Below are 21,905 nucleotides of genomic sequence, written 5' to 3'. Positions count from 1 at the left end.
CCTGGTTTGTGTGGTTCAGTGGTTAGAGCATTGGCTCGTGCACCAAAGGGTCTCGGGTTTGATCCCCAGTCAAGAGCATGTTACCTGGGCTGCAAGTTCAGTCGAGGTGTGTGGGGATGGCAACCAATCAATGTCTCTCTCTCTCATCGATGTTTCTCTCCTCCTCTCTCCCCACTCCCCCCTCCCTCCCTTCCACTCTCTCTAAAAATCAATGGAAAAAATATCTTCAGGTGAGGACTAAAAATAAAAAGCCTAAGAGGATGCCTTTTGCTTTTTTAAGTCTTGAATCATGTTTCTCCATGTAATCAAAATTCAAAGTTATTCTGTTAGTGACCATAAGAATGTGTTATTTGTGGGTGGTTTGGTTTATATAAAAACAGAAGTATTTGTTTACTATATAAATAAATTTATTGCTTAAAAGTTTCAGTGGTGGCAGTTTGTTTAATAATTTCAGGAAAATGCCATAGGGTATTTATGGAATTAATACTGAACTAAATGCTTTGTCATGACTTTGCTACTATCTGGTGAGGTGTGTGGCTATGTGAAGCCACTAAACACCCTTAGGCATTTGTTCCCTCATCTATAAAACAAAGGAGGCAGGTAGATGGTCATCAAGTGTGCTTACAACCCTTATATTCTTTTACCTGAATTCTATAAATAAAATTTTAAGATATGAGGATGATACCTTGGCATTTTTATCTTCCTCAGGATCCTGTACCCAGTGGATTTTCTGCAGGAGAAGTTTTGATCCCCTTAGCTGATGAATATGATCCTATGTTTCCTAATGATTATGAGAAAGTAGTGAAGCGCCAAAGAGAAGAACGACAGAGACAGCGGGAGCTGGAAAGACAAAAAGAAATAGAAGAGAGAGAAAAGTAAGGCTTTGTTTGGATTCGGGGATATTTTATGTTTGAAATATTTATTAGAATGTTAATGAATGAACTTCAATGCTGTCGTAAGGCTAAAGTTAGTTTTCATGGTTGATCTGAGCAATCATCAGAAGGAATCAAATTGTTTTTAAAAATTTGTAGTTGTTACATCCCAGCATTAAAACACACACACTCTAGCCTGCCCTTCATGGCTCAGCGGTTGAGCATTGACCTGGGATCCAGGAGATCGAGGTTTGATTCCCGGTCAGGGCAAATGCCCGGGTTGTAGGCTTGATCCCAGTACAGAGCGTGCAGGAGGTAGCCGATCAATGACTCATCATTGATATTTCTATCTCTCTCCCTTCCTCTCTCTGAAATCAATAAAGATATATTTATTTAAAAAACAAAAAAACCCCACACACTCTAGAGCAAATTTCATGTATAGATGCAGAAAACTTAAGAGTATTTATTTTGGGTGAGTTGTTAGAAAAGTACCTTAAAATCCTGTTATTAAACCATAGTTTCTTTTCCTTTGCTATGGCTCTTCTTTTTTTTTTTACTATATCTTTATTGATTTCACAGAGAGGAAAGGAGAGGGAGAGAGAGAAACATTAATGATGAGAGAGTCATTGATCGGCTGCAGCCCGCAACCTGGGCATGTGCCCTGACCGGGAATCGAACCCTGATCACATGGATCCTAGGTCAGTGCTTAACCACTGAGCCACACCCGGCCGGGCATGCTATGGCTCTTCTATAATCATAACTATTTGGAATACTTAAATTGGCCCTGGCTGGTGTGGCTCAGTTTGCTGAGTGTCCTCCCATGTACTGAAAGGTCACTGGTTCAGTTCCCGGTCAGGGCACATGCCCCTGTTTGGGGTTCGGTCCCTGGTCGAGGTATGTACAGGAGGCAGCGGGTTGATATTTCTCTCTCACATTGATGTTTCTCTCTCTCCCTCTCTCTCTTCCTCTCTCTCTCAAAAAAAATAAATAAATAACTGTACAACTGGGAGCCAGACTAAATAGTAATCTTCTACGAAGTTTAAAGCATTACAACTTGGTTTGAGATTCGAGGACAGGTTGTTAAAAATTTGTATGTTGAAATCTAAGATTAGTTCACCTGATGTTCACGGTGGACAGAGCCTTAATCCGAGATGGACATACTGGAAGCTTCTCTTGTGGCTCAGTCATGACCTGTGGGACTTGCTGAGCTTCTATGTGGTTTAGGTGACCTCTTTCTTAGGTCCCTTCCCACTGGAAAGCTGTGTAATTTTTTCTGTAATTGACTTGTGCAGAGGTCTTAGATCTCAGGCCCATTCCTAAGTTCTCTGGCAGATGTTTCCGATTTAAATGTTTCTCTATTAAAACTGCTAGATAAAATGCAGGGTAAAACCCAATTAAAACTCAGATAAATTTTTTTTGAAGTATAATTATATCCCAAATATCGCATGGGAAATATTTATATAAAAAAATTACTTGTTTGCTCGCTTTGGCAGCAGACGTACTTTAAAAAATTACTTGTTTATCTGAAATTCAGATAAAATTGGGCATCCTATGTTTTTATTTGCTAAATCTGGCAACCCTGCCCTCTATACCACTCTTCAATGTAGCTAATAAAATGTATAGCATTCCTGGCAAAAAAAAAATTTAATAAAAATAATTTAAAAAATAAACTGACACATCAATATGAAAAAAATTTGCAAACTAAAATAAAAACCCAAAACTTAAATTGTTCTATTTTTAACTATTTTTTGAGCCAGATGAAAATTTTAAAAACATGCATCTTTTATTTATCATTTTAAAAAGTATGGGCAACAAGGATTTGTTTGTATTTTTTCTTTTCAAAATATTGAATATTAATTGTTAATGGTTTGGAGCATTATCCTGTACACTGAAAGGTGTGGGTTCAATTCCTGGTCAGGACACATACAGGAAGCAACTGATTGATGTTTCTCTTTCTTTCCCTTTTTCTTTCTCCCTCCCTCCTCCCCTCCCTCCCCTTCGCTCTAAAAATCAATGAACATGTCTTCGGGTGAGGATAAAAAAAAGTTTATAAAACATTAATATAGTATTTCTTATTTCATGTAGTGAAGGCATGTTCTAGAGCAGCAATTTTCAACCCTTTTTATCTCATGACACACAAACAAATTACTCAAGTTCTGTGGCACACCAAAAAAATACATTTTTTGCCGATCTGACCAAAAACAATAAGGTATAATTTTTATGTTGGCTGTTGTCATTTTTTATTTGACAGTCTAAGGGAAAAGAGGTCAGTGCCCCAGACTAAATAATCAGGTATTGCATACCTCCTCAGCACACCAGTTTGAAAATTGCTATTCTAGAGAATCAGAATTGTTCACCTATTACCTATGTTGATATGCTTTAAAATGGGAAGAGGTAAATACCAAGTAAACTTTTTTCTTGCTACTTATACTCATATACTTATTAAATGTGTTCAGTTTATCTTCTGGTTTTTCTCACTTCTTATACTTGAGCTCCTTTAGTCTTCAATCAGTTGTTTTCTCACACACCCCTGCTCCCATTAATAGGTTAGTGTGAAAGGGAGGATTTGGGTATTTTCTAGCCAAGAGAAAGTCAAGGTTATGTCCTTGAGTTCACACCTCTAAATTGGCTCGTCTGTGATGAACATGGGTTCTTTTATTATCACAGGAGGCGTAAAGACAGACACGAAGCCAGTGGGTTTTCAAGGCGACCAGATCCAGATTCTGATGAAGATGAAGATTATGAGCGAGAGAGGAGAAAAAGAAGTAAGGCATGGACCTAAATATTATGTTTCCAACATGGTGCAATTCCACTATTTGCTTTTCATATTCAATTTGATAAATAGTTCAGTTGACATTGATTAAGGTAATTTTCTCTCTGGAATCTCAGCAATCCACATTTGCATATAGCCCTAATTTATATTGCATTTTTACTTATATTCTCCTTTAAGCTTTCCACCCATTTTTTATTATTTATTAAGTGGATACTTTGAGCATACCTTAAAATATATATACACTTCTTTACTTGTAGCATGGTCACACTTACCTATTCTCTGTGTCCAGCTTCATTTCAGTGAAGCACTGAATGGAGGAGAGTCAAGGCAGTTATTTCTAGAACATTTGCCACTAACATGCATAAATTTGAGGATATCACTTAGCTTCCCTGGACGTTGGTTTCTTTCAGCGTTATCTGGAGAGCAGGAAGACAAGAATTTGAACTAGTTTACATAGCCCTTTGTAGCTCTAAAATTTTATAAGCAGAATTGTACTTGTGTTAAGAGCTAAATCCTTAGTGATCACTAGACAGTTAAGCAGTATTTGTTCTTGAGAGAATGGAATGCTTCTTATTTTAGCTTTGTCATGTTTTGATTGCTGGGATTTCCTTGATTTAATTGACCAGTTTGGTTGCTAGATTGAGATTTAAGTGAGAAATTTAAATCTACTTGTCTACTAGATCCCAGGCTCTGTTCTAAGCACTTCCATAGATTATTTCCTTTATGCCACGTGACAACTCAGAGTGGGCTCTGTGTTTATCCCCATTTAAAAATATGTATATTTTTATTGATTTCAGTAGAGGGAGGGAGGAGAGATAAAAACATCAATGATGAGAATCATTGATTGGCTGCCTCTTGCACGCCCCCTACTGGGGATTGAGCCTACAACCTGGCCATGTTCCATGACGGTGACCTCCTGGTTCATGGGTCTATACTCAACCACTGAGCCCACCAGCTGGGCTGATTATCTTCATTTTAAGGGTGGGAAATCTGAGGTACAGAGGGAAGAAGCACTTTATATGATACAGGTCCACTGTTCATCTTATCCAAGATCTTCATCTACCGGAAAAACTCATTATAATGTAGTCATCTTTAACATAAGACCTAAGAATTCTGTTACGAAGCCAGAGTATAATCTTTCAATGCAGATATGAATTAAATGTGTTTATAGAATTCTTAATACATAACACAAGAGAAAACCAAGCTCATGGATACAGAGAATAGATTGGTGGTTGCCAGGGGTGGGAAGTAGGAGAAATGGGTGCAGGGGGTCAAAAGGTACAAGCTTCCAGTTATAAAATAAATAAGCCATGGGGGTTGTAATGGATAGCATGGTGACTATAGTTAACAATATTGCATTGTATATTTCAAAGTTTTAAGGGAGTAGACCTTAAAAGTCCTCATTGCAAGAAAAAAATTTGCAACTGTATGGTGAGAGATATTAACTAGACTTATTTTGGTAATGATTCTGCAACATACAAATACTGAATCATTATCTTATGCACCTGAAACTATTATTATATATCAATTATACCTCAACAACAAAAAAAGAATAGTACATGCTGAATATTGTCAGGCACTACATTGTTTTTCTAATGGGAGTAAAGTTAACATTTAAGTATGCTCTGTGTGTCAGGTATTATGTTAAAACATTTCATATCTGTTATTAATCAAGAAATGTTTGGTTTTTATTAACTTTTTTAGAATCCAGTATATCGGTTGAATCATTTGTTGGTCTCATCTTTTCAGCTTACAGATCTGCTGCCCTTTTTTTAAGGAGGTATGCCTTCTCTGTGAAGGCCATTTATTTTCTTAAACATTAGCAGAAGCTATACATTGAATAGTAGGAAAGTAATGGCATTATGTCCATTATGTATACTGCTGTTAACAGATGATGTTTATATTTTAACCTAATGATTAGTAGATAATTTTTAGTAATCACCCTGAATTTTTTATACTGAACTTATTAGAGCTAATCTCAGAATCAGTCAATAATCACTTAGGTCTTAGTGACAAGATTGAAAAATGGTAATAAGAAGTATTTAAAAATAAATATAAGAAAGTTTTATTTGTATTTCTCCTTAAGTATTTTGTCTAGTCCAGGCCTGTTAATCATGGTTTGTGTGTGCTGGCTTTGGAGGAATTTCTTTTGTGAAACATTTCACACTGGTACAGCACTGGTTTTGTAATCAGTTTTTTTGTTTGTTTACATCTTATTTTTTGGGCTGTTGTTGGTGATTAAATTATATTAAATATGTTAGGGCTTACACCTAATGAAAAATTCCTTATATTCTCCTTTCATGTCAGATAGCAAATGGAGTTATTTTGGTTTGTTTGTGTCCACCATTCTCTGCCCTGGAAACATGAGCAGGAATGGTGACAACACAAAACAGATTCTACAGAAACCAGAAATACCCATGTTTCCAAATAGGTGTTAGTTCCAGGGGTTTGCACCCAGAAAGGAATGTGCTATATTGTGGGGGAAAGCTTGGAATCACTAGGAGCTGTGTTTTATTCTATCTCTGCCCACTAATTCTCCTCTGATCATTTTCTCCTCTGAAAGGAAAATGGACACAGCAATATTTACTTAAAAGGTTTATTAAGTCTAAATGAGATAATGTACATGAAAGAAACTGGTGACTAACATGCTGTCAGTTATGTTACTGTTTTTTGAGTCACTGCTAATTCTCTGGGTTATGTTCTTTTGTCTTAAAATTCATTTATTAACTATATTCTGGGCTCTTGAATAGCTGCTATGAAAAACAAATCGTGTTTGTCTGGCTTTTCCCAGTTTTCTAGATTTTTAATTCTAGATTCAGATATTGAATTCTTTAGTTGTTAGCTGGAGGGATGAAGTAGCAGGTCTCCCTCCCTCCCTTTCTCCTTCCTTCCTTCCCTCCCTCCCTCCCTCCCTCCTTCCTTCCCTCCCTCCCTCCCTCCCTCCCTCCCCCCTTCCTCCCTCCCTCCCTCCCTCCCTCCCCTCCTTCCTTCCTTCCTTCCTTCCTTCCTTCCTTCCTTCCTTCCTTCCTTCCTTCCTTCGTTCCTTCGTTCCTTCGTTCCTTCGTTCCTTCCGTGTGATATCACATATGTGGCATATATCACAGTCCTTGAGAGTCTGGCATCTGAAACGTTCCTTTAATCAGTGGAATTTGTTTTTGCAGGTATGGGCGGAGCTGCCATCGCACCACCTACTTCTCTTGTAGAAAAAGACAAAGAGTGTATGTATCTGTTTCTACCCCTCTTTTATTTTGATATAAATCTTTAACCCAGCCATGGGTAGTCTTAACTTCTATCAGCCAGGTTTCCTGAGGGTAAAGGGAAATTGTCCAAAAGCCTGTCCTTTGACCTGAACCCAGAGTGGGACCTTGAGGCTGCTGCTCTTTTCCATCCCTTATACTTTTGAAGTTTTAATGCCAGGCTCTGAGACTTGGATTTTTTATACAGTGAGACTCTTTTTTGTTCTTGTTTTTTTAATTCATTTTGTCTTCTCCAACATTTCATATTTATAGTTAGGTTAAAACAAATAATAGCTTCTCAGTTTACACTTTGTGTACTCAGTGGTTTAGAGGCTATTAAATTCATAACTTTCCACAAGGTGGCAGTGCCTTCTGATTAGATTTTTCTGCCATTAGTTTTGATTTCACTTCACAGGTTGTATGCCTTCACTTACATTGCCAGAGCACACCCACCCTCTGTTTCTCCTGCCAGTGATCTGTTCTAGAATTTGGAGGCTGGCATTGAACTTTGATAGATGATTCTAGGTCATTTTCCTATCCTCTGTGTTGGACCATTCCTAAACTATCCCAAGAAAATATAATCATCCCTAGTGCTTTGTAATACCTGTTGCACTATTTATGTTATCTTTTTAAAGAAGAAATTTAAAAAGTATTGTTAAATACCTTTTGTGTGAAAACACTTGGCAAACAATAAACCCAGTTGAAACCAGTCTGGATTTTTTTTAAGCTTCCTTGTTGAAAATCACTGCTGCAGCTAGGTTTGAAAATCACTGCTCTGGTATATGGTCCATAACCTGAAAGACCTTTATTCTGTGCTAGGCTAATGAAGTAGTAAGAATTCAAAGATAGGTATACAAGATGCTATGGGAATCAAGAGAGAGTTCTATTAGATCTATCTGGAACATAAAATTGACATTTAGAGCACTTTTAAAGGATAACATTTCAGTAGTATATAAAAAGGACATTTGAGATAATCAACAGCTGGAACAAAGCTAGAATCAGTAAAATAGTGCTGTACCTTTATGATTTTAAAAAGTAATGTAGAGCCTGTAAAATGGATTTTGTTTTTTTCTCTCCTTAAAGTAAACTAAAAATGTTCGTTAAATTAGTTCAAGATAACTGATTTATATAAATGCAGTTCGAAAATTTTTTGTAGCATTTTGGTAAACTTACTTATTTTTGTCCAACAGTACCCCGAGAATTTCCTTATGAAGAGGATTCAAGACCTCGCTCACAGTCCTCTAAAGCTGCCATTCCTCCCCCTGTGTATGAGGAACAAGACAGACCCAGATCTCCAACGGGCCCTGGCAACTCCTTCCTCGCCAACATGGGGTAATGATTCCAAGTGCTGTCATCTGGGCAGGTGTAAGAAGGACAAGACTCAGCTGAGACTCAGTGTAAAACATTGGCAGCCCTTTCACTAGATGCAGCTTGTTTGAAATTGAGGGCATTCTCTGGTTGTAGGGAGATGCTTGATGTGTTTCGTCACACAATGTCATTCTTGAGAATCTGCTTGAGTCACATGGAGGGAATTGCAGCACAATGCTGGTATATTTTGTATAAAACAAAGCCTTCTAATGTAAGTTTGGGATGATTTCATTGCTGAACATTATATTCTCTAGGTAGTAACAGTTTCTGGTTATTATTTACATTTATTTTCATAACACTTGCAAGTAAAATAGGTCATTTGAATTACAGCTGACTTATACTATGTCCAAAAGGGTGAATGACGTCATTATTTTTTTATAAAATGAGCCATTTGCTTTAAAGTCATGGTTCTATACCTTTGTTCTAAAAACTTAGTCACTCAAACTATAATTAGGATGTTTGCCTGCGGGTAAAAATCAGTTTTAAGGTTGACTTTCAGGTGTGGCTTGTGGAATTTTTTTTTAAAATCCCCATTGGATTTGTCATGCATTTTGATTAAAAGAGTGTTTTATGTTGTTTACTTTAAAGTTTCTTTCATGCAGTGAGGGGCTATCAAATGAAGCAGCATTACACTAAGGCTTTTGTTCTATGTCCTTTAGGAGGACACTGCCTATGATAGAAATGCTGTGACCATAGTAATCACACCAACCTGCCCTCACCTATGTGCATATGCTTTGATTCTTGGAGCCCTCTAGAGGTCACTAGTCAAGAGTTGGAGTAGATGGCTGGGGTTCCCGCACTGTGAGAGGATTTTGAGTTTCTGACCTTGGTATCCTCCTACACCTGTTTTGTTCTCTATGGTAGCTACTAGCCACAGGTGGCTATTAATTTAAAATGAATACAACTTAAAATGTAGTTCCTCAATCATACTAGTCTTGTCTCAAGTGCTCAATAACCACGTAGCTTAATAGGTACCCTATTGGGCAGCGTGGAGAGAGAACATCCCCATCATTGCAAAAAGTGTATTGGGCTACCCTAGAGTGTATGCTGGAGGGTGGACAGACATGAAACTGTTGTTTTCTTTTTTCTCCTAATGATAAAAATGGACTTCTTGCTGAATCCCCTTTTAAATAGGAATTCAGTTTTTAACGTACACCTAAGAAAAATGCGGTGTGGTGCAGTTTAGCAGTTTTCAGTCTTTTCTTTTTAGCCCTAGGACAGATTCAAATGAAATTTTTAAGGAAATCACATCAACATGAAGTAATATAGGTACAATTCTAGTTGAAACAGGGTTTTGTGATTCAAGCCTTAAGTAGCAGTGGCCACTGGGGGACACCCTTGAGATCCGTGAGGCACCTTCAAGTGCAGTTTGAAAGTTATGGTATTAGAGAAAGAGCAGTGGACCAATTATCAGTTGTGGGTTCCAATTCGATCATTAACACCTATAGAAATAATTTCCGAATATTGTGTCTTGTTTTTGTTTCTAATCAGCTTTAAGGTAGTCAGCTAATCTGAGCCTCAGTTTCTTTATTTTTCCATCGATTAAATAGATAATACCTAGGAGCTCTTTATAAATTCTGCCATTGGAAACTCTACTGTATTATTTAGAAAAATGCAGCCACTTCCATTATGAAACTTTATACTTTTTTGGACAGGTACCTTTTTCCCTCCTGGCTTTAAAGAATTTTTATTTCTCCATTACAGTTGACATATAATATTATATTAATTTAGGTGTACACCCCAGTGATTAGACATTATATGTTACTAAGTGATAACCCCGATAAATCTAGTACCCGTCTGACACCATACATAGTTATTACAATATTATTGACTGTATTTCTTATGCTGTACTTTACATCCCCATTATTATTCTGTAACTACCAATTTGTACTTCTTAATCCCTTCACCTTTTCACCCGTCCCCCCCAAACTTCCTCCCATCTGGCAAAATGTTTTCTATATCTGTGAGTCTGTTCTGCTCGTTTATTTTGTTCTTTAGATTCCACATGTAAGAGAAATCATATGGCATTTGTCTTCCTCTGTCTGACTTATTTTACTCAGTACAATACCCTGTAGGTCCATCCATGTTTTAGATGGCAAGATTTCATCATTTAAGTAATCATTGATAGATATGTATTTATTGCCATTTTATTATTCATATATATATATTTTTTCCCTTCTCCTTCTTAAAGAAGACCCTTTAATATTTCTTGTAATACTGGTTTGGTGATGATGAACTCATTTAGCTTTTCTTGTCCGGGAAGGTCTTTATCTGTCCTTCGATTCTAAGTGATAGCTTTGCTGGGTAGAGTAATCTTGGTTGTAGATCCTTGCTTTCATCACTTTGAATATTTCTTGCCAATCCCTTCTGACCTGCAAAGTTTGTGTTGAGAAATCAGCTGACAGTCTTATGGGAGCTTCCTTGTAGATAACTTTCTCCTTTTCTCTCGCTGCTTTTAAGATTCTCTCTTTGTCTTTAACCTTTGGCATTTTAAATATGATGTATCTTGGTGCGGACCTCTTTGGGTTCACTTTGTTTGGAATTCTCTCTGCTTTAGTCAATAATATTGTAATAACTATTTGTGGTGCCAGGTGGGTACTGGAAATTTCTGGGGGACCACTTTGTAAAGTTCATGATTGTCTAACCAATGTTCTGTACACCTGAAACTAAAACAAAAGAATATTAATTATAAACAGTAATTAAAAAAAAAAAAAGATACATAGCAATGCAAATACTAGAACACACAAGAACCCTAATGTTTTCTAACAAGGGGTACTTGGGAAATTTTGTTAGGGAAACTAATATTTCCCTTACCTTAAAGATAATCTCAGGATGTTCAGAGTTTCAGCATTTTTTATATTTCTTTCATCCTGAACATCCCTATAACCTCATCTAAAGGCCCATTGTTAATTATATGTGACCTCATGAAATCCCTTGTAGAATTTCTGTTCTCCTTTTCAGGAGGAGAATGTAATGATACAAAATCCAATTTGTGCTATAGCTGATGACTTCAAGTGTAAAGGACCTTCCTCTTTTCTTCTTCCCAGTGGCACAGTAGCACATAAAATCATGCAGAAGTATGGCTTTCGGGAAGGCCAGGGCCTTGGGAAGCACGAACAAGGGCTGAGCACAGCGTTGTCAGTGGAGAAGACGAGCAAGCGAGGAGGCAAGATCATTGTGGGTGAAGTCACAGAGAAAGGTGAGTCTTCCCCAGAAGCAGGGGGAAATGCAGTCCAGAGGCAGAGGACTGGCCCTCTTGAATAGAATACGAGAATTCCTGATTGTGATGCATTCCAGTTCTGTGTTATGGTTCATCATCTTTATTTGTTCAGGACAAATGTAGAGATACGAAAGCCCATAGGAGAAAAGACAATGACTTGGGCAGAAAATGAACAGTACTCAAGAAAATAAAATCGTGCCTACTTCTACCGGGCAAAGAATCTTGTTAAATTGATAAAACATAGTTATGTTTTTATAACATGAAAGACAGAGCCATATACCATATATCAGTGATTATATCTGCTATATCCCCATCCTATAAGGGTTCTTCTTGGTAGATGACGCCTAGTTGGTGTTTTATTTTTGTTCTCTCAATACACAGCTTTAGTAAGCAGCCAGTCAGCCTAGAGTCACCCTGATTTGTGGGAGTACCTGCAATGAACTGCTTATATTATATTGGGCTAGTGACCAAGCCAAGACTCTTACCTATAAGGGTTGCTCTGTCAACCCCTTAGGAAGTGAACTAAGTGAAAATTGTAGGTAACCAGGGAAGCTAAAAACTTCCAGAAGTTATGGTAAAAACCTACACCAAAGCAAAGCAAATGCAGATAGGGCTACATTTTTGCTCAGCTGGAGATGCTTAGAGAGGACTCTAGGACACAAGAGGGTTGCTGTTGAAATCAAATTATTCATTATAACCTGGACTCAGTGCTCTAACATGGTCCGTCTGATGATTTGTTTTTCTACAGATGCAGCTAAGAAGTCGGATTCAAATCCATTAACTGAAATACTTAAGTGTCCTACTAAAGTGGTCCTACTAAGGGTAAGAAGCAGAAGGAAAAAACCTGTTTGTCCACCTTGATTTATGTCACTCCACCCTAACTTATCCCTGTTCCACATCACTGATACCATAATGGGTAAAGAAAACTGAAAATAATACTTTCGCAAATGATACTTTTGGATAGACTCCACATAAGACTGATAGAATCCTTTTTTACTAATGTTTCTTTGCTAAATATACTATTTAAGACTACAGTGATTACTTTAAAATATTTGAAGTTGTTAGAAGTTTAGCTTAGTTTATGCATTTTCATGCTTGCAAAATTGCTCTTGTAAGTCTATGAAACTTAGTATATATTTTTATTTTGTTTTTTTAAGAAATAACAATTTTGGGGGACTACAGAGATGAAAATTTTCACTGTGTTATTTGGGATAGAGAACATTTGCTATCATAAAGTTATTTATACATCTTATTTATGTATTAATAAATTATACTTGAATTTATTTTATTTTTGTTTACAGAACATGGTTGGTGCAGGAGAGGTAGATGAAGACTTGGAAGTTGAAACCAAGGAAGAGTGTGAAAAATATGGCAAAGTTGGAAAATGTGTGATATTTGAAGTAAGAGGGTTTTCTTTTGATATTTATACCCTGTTGTGATTGAGAGGTTACAAAACATTATCTACAAATAGACGTGTGCTGTGCTTAAATAACACATTGCCTTACTACAGAAGGTGACAGGTGTTGGTGATGCTTCTCTTACTTAGTTGTAAAAATTTTAAACATAAAGACAAGAAGGACTTCAAATTTTATTTGGAGAAGAAATAAAATTCATTTTATGACTGAGGTTTAGTTTGGTGATTAAAGACTTTGATTATGGTACGCTCAGTGGTTTAGTTACTTGGACATGCCTTTGGTTTCATTCATTTGGCAAGTATATATTTAGTGCTTCTCATATATCCAATACTGTATTGAGAGCATTGAGGATGTTCTGTGCTCTCAGTGATATGTGCAGTTGAAACAACAAAACAAACATATAAAAATAGAGAATGTTTTGTTGCTAGATTCAGTAATATTGACTATAAGTACTGGAGCTGGAAAAGGATTAGGTAAAGAAGGCTTTGTGACAATATCAGATTCGAGCTGAGCTTTGAAATGAATGGGTAGGATTTGGATAGGCGGAAAAGGTACTCAGATTAGGGTCACAGCTTCTGGGAGACTGACAAGGCTCCTGTAAACAGGAGACATGTTTACATAGATGGAATGGGGCCATATGCAGGGCGTAGAGCGCATGACAAAGGAATTTAACCTAGTATAAGAGGCAATTAGAATATAAATCTTTTTATCTTAAATTTCTGCTCTTGTTGCCATTTGTTGACCACATAATTATTTGTTTACATGTCAGTTGGCATAGGACCTCCACAAGGTCAGACTGCTCTACTTAGCTATGTATTCCCAGCACTTAACATTGTACCTGTCCTAAACAGGTCTTCAACAAATTTTTGATGACTAATTATGCTTATTTCCTTCGTATTTTATTGCTGGTTCGTATATGATACTAATTGGCATACTTACTCTGGCAGAAATTATTAAAGGAAGAAAACTACATTTAGGGATATCTCAAATGGTAACTTTACCTATTATACTTTTATTTCTTTTCCAGATTCCTGGTGCCCCTGATGATGAAGCAGTACGAATATTTTTAGAATTTGAGAGGGTTGAATCAGCAATTAAAGGTAAGTTATACAACTAAATATAAAGAATAAAAAAGTTGAATTTGTGATCTTGTTATAATTAAAACATGTTCTTGAACTGTCTTATAGGAACCTGTATTAACTGACTTTTTTTGTTTGCCTTTTAGCTGTCGTTGATCTGAATGGGAGGTATTTTGGTGGACGGGTGGTAAAAGCATGTTTCTACAATTTGGATAAATTCAGGGTGTTGGATTTGGCAGAACAAGTTTGATTTTAAGAACTAGAGCATGAGCTGCAAACTGAACAGAAGAAAAAGGCGACAGCCAGCCTGCATGGCTGTTGGATACAGAGACTCTTGGAAGGACTGCTAAGATATATGTTGATTAATCCTTTTTTTATTTTGTGGTTTTTTAATATAGTATAAAAATCCTTTAAAAAAAATCTGTGTGCCTCTGGTTGTTTCTCTTTCTTATTACCACTTCTGAAGTAATTAACGTTTTTTGCTAGGATTTTATGATAATTCTCAAGTGCTTCAGTGATACAGCATTTCTTGCACTAAAATCTAGAAAGTTTTGGGATATGGGGTTGTATTAAGTTATCCTTTGTGTTTCTTTCATTTTTTTTCTCTTTTTGATTCATTTTACTAAAACTTGCAAGTTACTGTAGCTTCATAAGTTCTGTAATAAAGTATCATCTTGGCAGTCTGCCAAAGGTGATAATGTTTGCTTTCTCTAACAGAGAAATTTTTCTTATTGACTCCGGTCATAGAAAAAAGTCTTTAAGGCCTAAACTAAGGTTGAAGAATTGTGAACCTACCGTGACCTGTTTGGATGAGTCATTTCAATTAAACTAAGTCAGACTACAGGGTTTGTGATGGATTTAGGGTATAGAAATCATCAACCTAGCATTTGATTTTAGAGATTGAGGCATAGTCTTTAGGGTAGATCAGAAATTACAAGTTAATTCAAAACCTCATGGGTACATTGTAAATGTGTACCCATGTTTTGGAAATGGTAGTTCCACGGGGTCGCAATTCTACTGGCAAAATTTGCAGTAGTGTTAGTTCTTATATGTAATTTTAAAATTTATAAAATTCAGCCACATCAGCTACTTAAACTGTACTGCCAATTAATATAATCCAGAATTATGAAATATTGTCCCATTGAAGTGCAGTGGTATGTGTGGCTTAAAAATTTAACAGGACCGTGAAAAAGAACAAAAATACTCAGTACTGGTGTTCATTGCCAGAGCAGGAAGTGTTTCCAGAACACATTTGTGCCCATGTTCTGGTCCTTGCTTGCCCAAATATTGCTGAAGGACATATACCTATGTTGCCTCTCTAGGTTATTATGACATGAAAGCATGTTGTCACCCTTTGGGGGAAAAAAGCACTTAACACTTCTTTGCATCCATGGACTTGGTTTGAAGACCTAAGGAATATTCTGACCCTTTTTTAAAAAGGATTTTCTCATGTTTTTATTTAACAGAAATAATAACATTTTCCCTTTTGTGGCATTACTTTACTAAATAAAATCTAATTGAAACTTGGTTTTTGTGATAAAAGTGCACATTATAAATTTGAGTTAAAGATTATAACATAAAATTACATAATTGAATATTTTGTAAGATGTAAGAATCAACAGCAGCCCTGAAACTTGAAAAGATCTATGTATGGACTTAATGAATAGGTCTACCTATGGACTTACTGAATGATAATGCCATGTTTGGCTTACAAGTACCTAAATGTGCTTATGCTGAGTATTTATTACAATAGCTTAGTTTAATTTGTATGAACTCTACTGTTCTTAGAGTATAAGTTCCAAACTGCCTTTGATGTCTCATTATTATTATTATTTGCTGCATAGTAACATCATTGTCCATTTGCATTTAGGTAGCTTTCCCCAACGTTCTCATGATCAACAACCAGAGAAATGCAAGTAACTAATTTTTAGTAGCATGGATACAACTTGGTGAATATCTTACTCCCCAATCTTTAATTATTACTTTTTAATTTATCACTGACTGCATTAATTATTTAGTGCATTATTTGCGATGAATTTCTGGTATTGCAATAATTTCTAAATCTCCTGCAAAATAGTGCCTGAGAAGTTTTAAATTAATTTTCAATATTAGCTAACTAAAATTCAAATTTAACTTCAATATAAAAATTCCAATACAAATTTTAAAAATTAAAGAAAGGTTCAGTGTAATAGACATTTGTCCCTCTTGTCCCATCTGTGATCTTATGTAAGCCCTTCCTGTGTTTGGGGAGTCTCCTGCATTCTTACCTCCTTAAGGTAGAGACTAGAAACTTGTTTTTCCATCCTGTCTCACAACTAAGGCAGGCACCCTGTCCTAGGCTCTTTATATCTGATGTGCTACCCCAAGGCTTCAGATTGGAGCAGAGTTTATACAGGAGCTATTCTCATACTGACCAGGGTAGGCACAGTGTTTTCTAGTCTTTGGGCAGTGATAGCAGAGGATTTGTTATCCCATAGTGGCATGTATTGTGGTAGGACCACTTGTGTGGCAGGGTGGTCTTTGGAGCAGTTCTAGATATGATTTGGGAGTTTTCTTGCTTTATATAAAATCTCCAAATGTGACTGGGGCCTGTGTGGAGATTCTCTGCTATCTAGTTTGTTTGTTGGGGGGGGTGGGGGGGAGGTAAATTCCTTTTCAGTTTAAACAAGCCAGAGTGAGTTCTCTCATTTGCAACTAAGAACAACTAACTGACTGCAAGTTGATCCTGGAATTGCAAGTAACAAATCCTAAAAGATGGAAAGGTAGGACAGGAAACCCACTCCTAGGGTTAGTTGGTGAAATTAATTATTAGTTAGCAAAACATCTTGCCAGACTGTTACTGGACTTCAGGGTACAAAGTGGACTGGTGTCAAGGGAAATAATAGGGGAACTGCAGAGTGTTGATGTGAGTTTGGTCACTTAGGCAGCTGTGTTTGTGCCAGACTGCATGGGTTCAAACCCTGGCTCTGCTTGCTTGCTGTGTGACCAGGTGGCTCACTTGAAAAGAGAAATTCTAATCATTCCTACTTAGGATTATTAGGAAGGTTAAACAACTCATACATGGAAAACAGTATCACAGAAGTATTGAAACTGAGCCATTGCAAGCAAAAGAGCAATTAAGCCAGACTAAAGGAAGCTGGTTTGAAAGCAGAGGTAAGAAAACTGCCTTGCTAAGAAAAGCTTTCTCTGCTTACAACCTGTATAGTTTGAGTGGATTGAGAATTGCAAGGCTTAGAGTCCTGCTGACTTGAGAAACCTACCATAATTGAAACAACCAAGAGGCCCAGCAGCAGCCTTAGCAGGAGTTGAGATTAGAGATTGTGGTCTTATAAAAATGGAATTAAAGACATTGCTTTCCCACTTCAAATGAAGGCTTTGAATTGACAATAGCCAGTAAGGTAGGAAGAAGGGACTAGACAGAGCCCCAGATACCAGCTGCTACAAGATAAAATGCTTAGCTTAAAGATCATTTAGGTAAGATCTTTGCATTGACTTGAGCATGGAATGTGCAGGTATCTTAATTCTTTTCTGCCTTTGTATGTTAGTTCCTTTGTTAAGGGCAGATAGCTGTAGGTCTGTACTATGTAGGGCCACATGTGGACCTGATAAAAAAAACTGCATTTCACCCAGAGATTTTGGACTGGAATCAATGACTGGAAGAGACTTGAAGTCATCTTCCTTAGGTTGGGGGTGAGTGCCCTTAAAAGTTTATGTATGGGAAGAACAATGAATATTTTGGGGGGAACCAGAGAGGTCAACTGTGGCAGACAACACATATCCCAAACTCCTTTCTATCTTATGCCTCTGTTTTAAAGGCTGGAAATAGTCTCATGTGGAGCTAGGAGCAGCCATGTGCTGTTTCTGGCCAATGAGGTATAAATGGCAATGTAGTTTACATTTAGGTAGTTTTACAATGCTTTTTACTTTCCTAGTTAAGCCATGACAGCCATTTAGTGAACTTCAGGTGATTAGCTAACATGCCAAGGATGGTGGGAGGAAAGGCCTGGTCACATCAGTGAGGTGCTGCATTGTGCTAGACATAACTCTTATGGGTGGAGAAACAGCTATTGTCTGGTAGTTTCTTTGGCTTAAAGGCAAATTTACCTCTTGCTGATACAGTCTGTTTGCTTCCCAAAGTGTGTGCAATCAGAAGGGTCAGGGTGGGAGGGGGATTTGCAGATAATTAAAAATCACCTATTAGTATAAAACCTTGCAGACTATATTTTCTAATAGTTTGCTTTTCCGATAAGTAGTCCCTACCTAAACTAAAAGAGAATTCAGTTTTTCATTTGGAATCAACAAGCATTTCTTTGTCAACTGCTATATGTATTGCTTTTAGTACGGGGAATGAAAAAAATGAATAAGGTAGTAATCCTTGCTTTCAGAGATTATAGTTTATTTCAGAGAGACAGACACAAGAAGGCAACCCAGTACAAGGTAAAACATGCTGAAACAAGACATGGCACTTGACTGAGCTCTTTGGGGTAAATGACAGTTTTTATCTCTAGTTCCAGCATCTGGTAAACAATAAATTGGCAGTAAATTTGCTGATACGTAGAAAATACTGAGAGCTCATAGATTACTGAGCAGATTTGTTAGGAGTGGTAAAATCTGAGGTGGCAATAAACTGATTTGTGCTAGGTCTTGAAGGAATAGTACGGATTGCAGGCTGGAAAGGCAAGAGGAGGGTTTCCCAGGTGGAAGTCTCAAGGAAAGGACAAAGGATTAATGGCACCACTCCTGTCCATCATTGCCACCTTGAGACCTTCGAACATTGGGCTACATCTGATCTGATCCCCTTTCTCTATTACTCGTATTTTTTTAAAATAAACTTTTTATTTTAGATATAAAGAATTATTGTGACAATAGTACAGTTCCCTTACACTGAGTTTCCCCTATTACTAATATCTTACATTAGTATGGTACATCTGTCACAACCAGTATTGGCATATTATATATTTTATAGAATATATATATTATTATATATTAGACACTTTATTCAGATTTCCTTAGTTTCTACCTAGAGTTCTTTTTCTGTTTTAGGATCCCATTCAGGATACTACATTCCATTTATTTAGCCTTATTTTCTTAGACTCCTCTTGGCTATGACAGTTTCTTAGACTTTCCTTGTTTTTGATAACCTTGACAGTTTTGAGCATTGGTCAAGTATTTTGTAAAATGTCCCGCAATTGGGATTTTTTTGCATGTTTTTCTCATGGTTAGACTGGAGTAATTTTTTTTTGTAGAGGAGACCACAGGAGAAATGCCATTCTCATCACATCAAGGGTATACACTATGAACATGACTTATCACTATGGATGTTTACATTGACCAACAGACTGAAGTAGTATTTGTTGGATTCTCTACTATGAGGTTATTCTTTTTTTCTCCCTTTATATGCTCTACTCTTTGGAAGAAAGTCACTATGTACAGATTACATTTAAGGAATGGGTGGTGTGTTTCACCTCCTTAAGGTGGAGTAGCTATGTATATTGTTTGGAATTCTGCATAGAAGATTTATATATTTTTCCCCGGTTTGTTTTATTCAATCATTTATTTATATCAGCATGAATTTACGAATATTTATCTTCTAACCCCAGGTTATAATCCAATATTACTTTATTTTGTGGCTCAAATTATTCCAGCTTTGGCTATTCGAGCTTTTTCAGTTGGCAACTGGATCCCTTTGGCCTTGACATCCCCCTTGCTGTGTAGTGTTTGGTTATTGTTTGTTGTTAGCACTTCCTTACTACCTGGCACTGCAAGATGCCTTAGTCTCATCTTGTCTATTTCCTGCCCCAGTCATAGAATCAGCCGTTCTCCAAGGCTGGAGAATGGCATTAGGAACCAAGGTCTGGGCATTAGGTGTGCTTATTACTGTTGGACTGTTCTTGCTTCTAGACCATCTCAGCTAATAGAGCAAGGAAATATATATGTGTGTAGAATAACCTGTGTATATGTAACCATCTGTATCCATATTAAGGTAAACATGTGTTCACACTGTTGTTTCCAACTCTGATCCCCTACTACATGAAACATCTTGCCTCCTCCCCTTGCTTATCTGTAACCCCCCACTCAAACAGTGAGAAAACCCAACTCCCACCTTCTGCCGTCCGTTTACTTAATTGTTCAATTCCAATGCATACATATATACAAAGCACTTTCAGAGTCATTAATCCATATCCTAGTGGGAAGCAACTTTATCAACCTGAATATGGTGCTTATGTACAGTTTATCATGCCTTTATAGTCTACCAGACTTTACTCATTTCCAAAGCTACTTAGTTAACACTTTATTCCCCGACCCCACCCTTCAGTAAGGTATGTGTTCGTAATACATTTAGAATTATTTGTCACGTTCTGTATTTCAACTTGGGATCCCCCAACCTCCTAAATGAGTTTTTAAAATCGTATATACATTAAGGTTTACTCTTTGAGCTGTAAAGTTTTATGGGGTTTGACTAATACTTCAATGTCTTGTATTCACCGTTGCTGTATCATACGAGTGGTTTCACTGCCCTAGAAAACATCACCTGTGCCGTACCTATTCAAGTCTTCCCCTCATGCCTGACAACTACTTCTCTGTTTACTCTCTTTATAGTTTTGCCTTTTCTAGAATGTCATAATTGGAATCATAATTTGCAGCCTTTTGAGTCTGGCTTCCTTCACTTAGCATTGTGCTTTTTAGAGTCACCCATATCTTTTTGTGGCTCAGTAGCTTGTTTTCTATCAGTGACTACTACTCTGTTTTCTGGATTTGCCACATTCCCCTATTGAAGGACAACTTGGTCACTTCCAGTTTGGGGCAATTTTGAATAAAGCAGCTATAAACATTTGTGTGCATGTTTTTTGTGGACATCAGTTTGTACATTAGTTGGGTAAATATCTAGGAGTGTGATTGCTGGATTGTATGGTAAGACTTCAGTTTTGCCTCTCCCATATTTTCAAACTCTCCCTGTGCTGGCTACTTTTCTGAAGCATATAAACATTCTCAAATTTCTTCTTTAGGGGAAAAAGTCAAACTCTAGAATTTTTAGCTTGGTCTCCTTCGCCCCAGTGCCCCTACTTCTTTTCACACCTAGGCTTCTCAAAGAATCGCCTCCACTTACTGCCACCTCGTTTTGGTCACCCCTTCCATCCATCCCACACTTAAGGAATGGGGATTGTAATGGAATACGAGTTAGACCTCTACGTCCACCAGGCCTCCTCAGTTGCTGTTAAAGATCATTTTGACCTCCCTAGCCAGTTTGGCTCAGAGGTTAGAGAGTCAGCCCGAGGACTGGAGAGTCTCGGGTTAGATTCTGGCCTAAGGGCAAGTACCGCAGTTGCAGGCTCTATCCCCGGGGACTGGGGGCTGGGTGTGGGAGGCAACCAATCGATGTGTCTCTTTCACATTGATGTTTCTCTCCACTCTCTAGGAAAAGCAATAGAAAAAATACCCTTGGGTGAGGGTTAAAAAAAAAAGATCATCGTGTCCCACATCTAACGGGATTTATTCCATTCTCTTCACCTTTTATGGCATTTGACACTTAACCACTCCTTTCCTGAGGCCTGTGACCACTTAGCTCACCTTTCACCCCCTTCCCAGGTGAGTTTACCTAGTCTCTTGGCCTTCAGTTTGTGCTGTGACTAACACAAATCTTTATCTCAGCCTCATTATAAAGCTTCAGAAATGTATGCCTATTAGATGTTCCCCTCCCACCTCAAACACATCCCAAACTGCACTTGTTACCGTCATTAGCTAGTTATTGAATAGAGCAAGGGAAGTCAGAAATTGTTGGGAATGGTCAGTTGGGAAGCAGAGGCCTGTTTGCTTTACCAGGAAGCTACAGCTTCACACCCCCAAGAAATTGCAGCATTATCCTTCCAAGGAGATTAAATCTCTTCCCGTTGTCCTTCCTACTGGATTGTGGGGGGAGGGGGAAGCAGGGGAAGATAAGGAC

At 37.4% G+C, this 21,905-nt stretch overlaps 1 protein-coding gene across 2 annotated transcripts in view; it reads left to right on the top strand.

Annotated features, from left to right (window-relative positions):
• RBM17 (RNA binding motif protein 17) overlaps positions 1 to 20,795 on the top strand; it is a 43,756-nt gene extending 22,961 nt beyond the window's left edge. For both annotated transcript variants that reach the window (XM_087825850.1, XM_016219754.2), the window contains exons 4-12: positions 709 to 875; positions 3,540 to 3,637; positions 6,807 to 6,863; positions 8,072 to 8,213; positions 11,297 to 11,448; positions 12,218 to 12,291; positions 12,771 to 12,869; positions 13,912 to 13,984; positions 14,110 to 20,795. In XM_087825850.1, coding sequence (XP_087681976.1) covers positions 709 to 875; positions 3,540 to 3,637; positions 6,807 to 6,863; positions 8,072 to 8,213; positions 11,297 to 11,448; positions 12,218 to 12,291; positions 12,771 to 12,869; positions 13,912 to 13,984; positions 14,110 to 14,213 — 966 coding nt within the window. In that variant the 3' untranslated portion in view covers positions 14,214 to 20,795. The remainder of the gene's footprint in view (positions 1 to 708; positions 876 to 3,539; positions 3,638 to 6,806; positions 6,864 to 8,071; positions 8,214 to 11,296; positions 11,449 to 12,217; positions 12,292 to 12,770; positions 12,870 to 13,911; positions 13,985 to 14,109) is intronic.
• The last annotated feature ends 1,110 nt before the right edge of the window (positions 20,796 to 21,905 follow it).

Source organism: Miniopterus natalensis, chromosome 1, assembly GCF_054644295.1.
Source record: "Miniopterus natalensis isolate mMinNat1 chromosome 1, mMinNat1.hap1, whole genome shotgun sequence".
Taxonomy (NCBI): domain Eukaryota; kingdom Metazoa; phylum Chordata; class Mammalia; order Chiroptera; family Miniopteridae; genus Miniopterus; species Miniopterus natalensis.
Note: the sequence above shows the minus strand (reverse complement) of the source record. Positions and strands in the feature narration are given on the sequence as shown.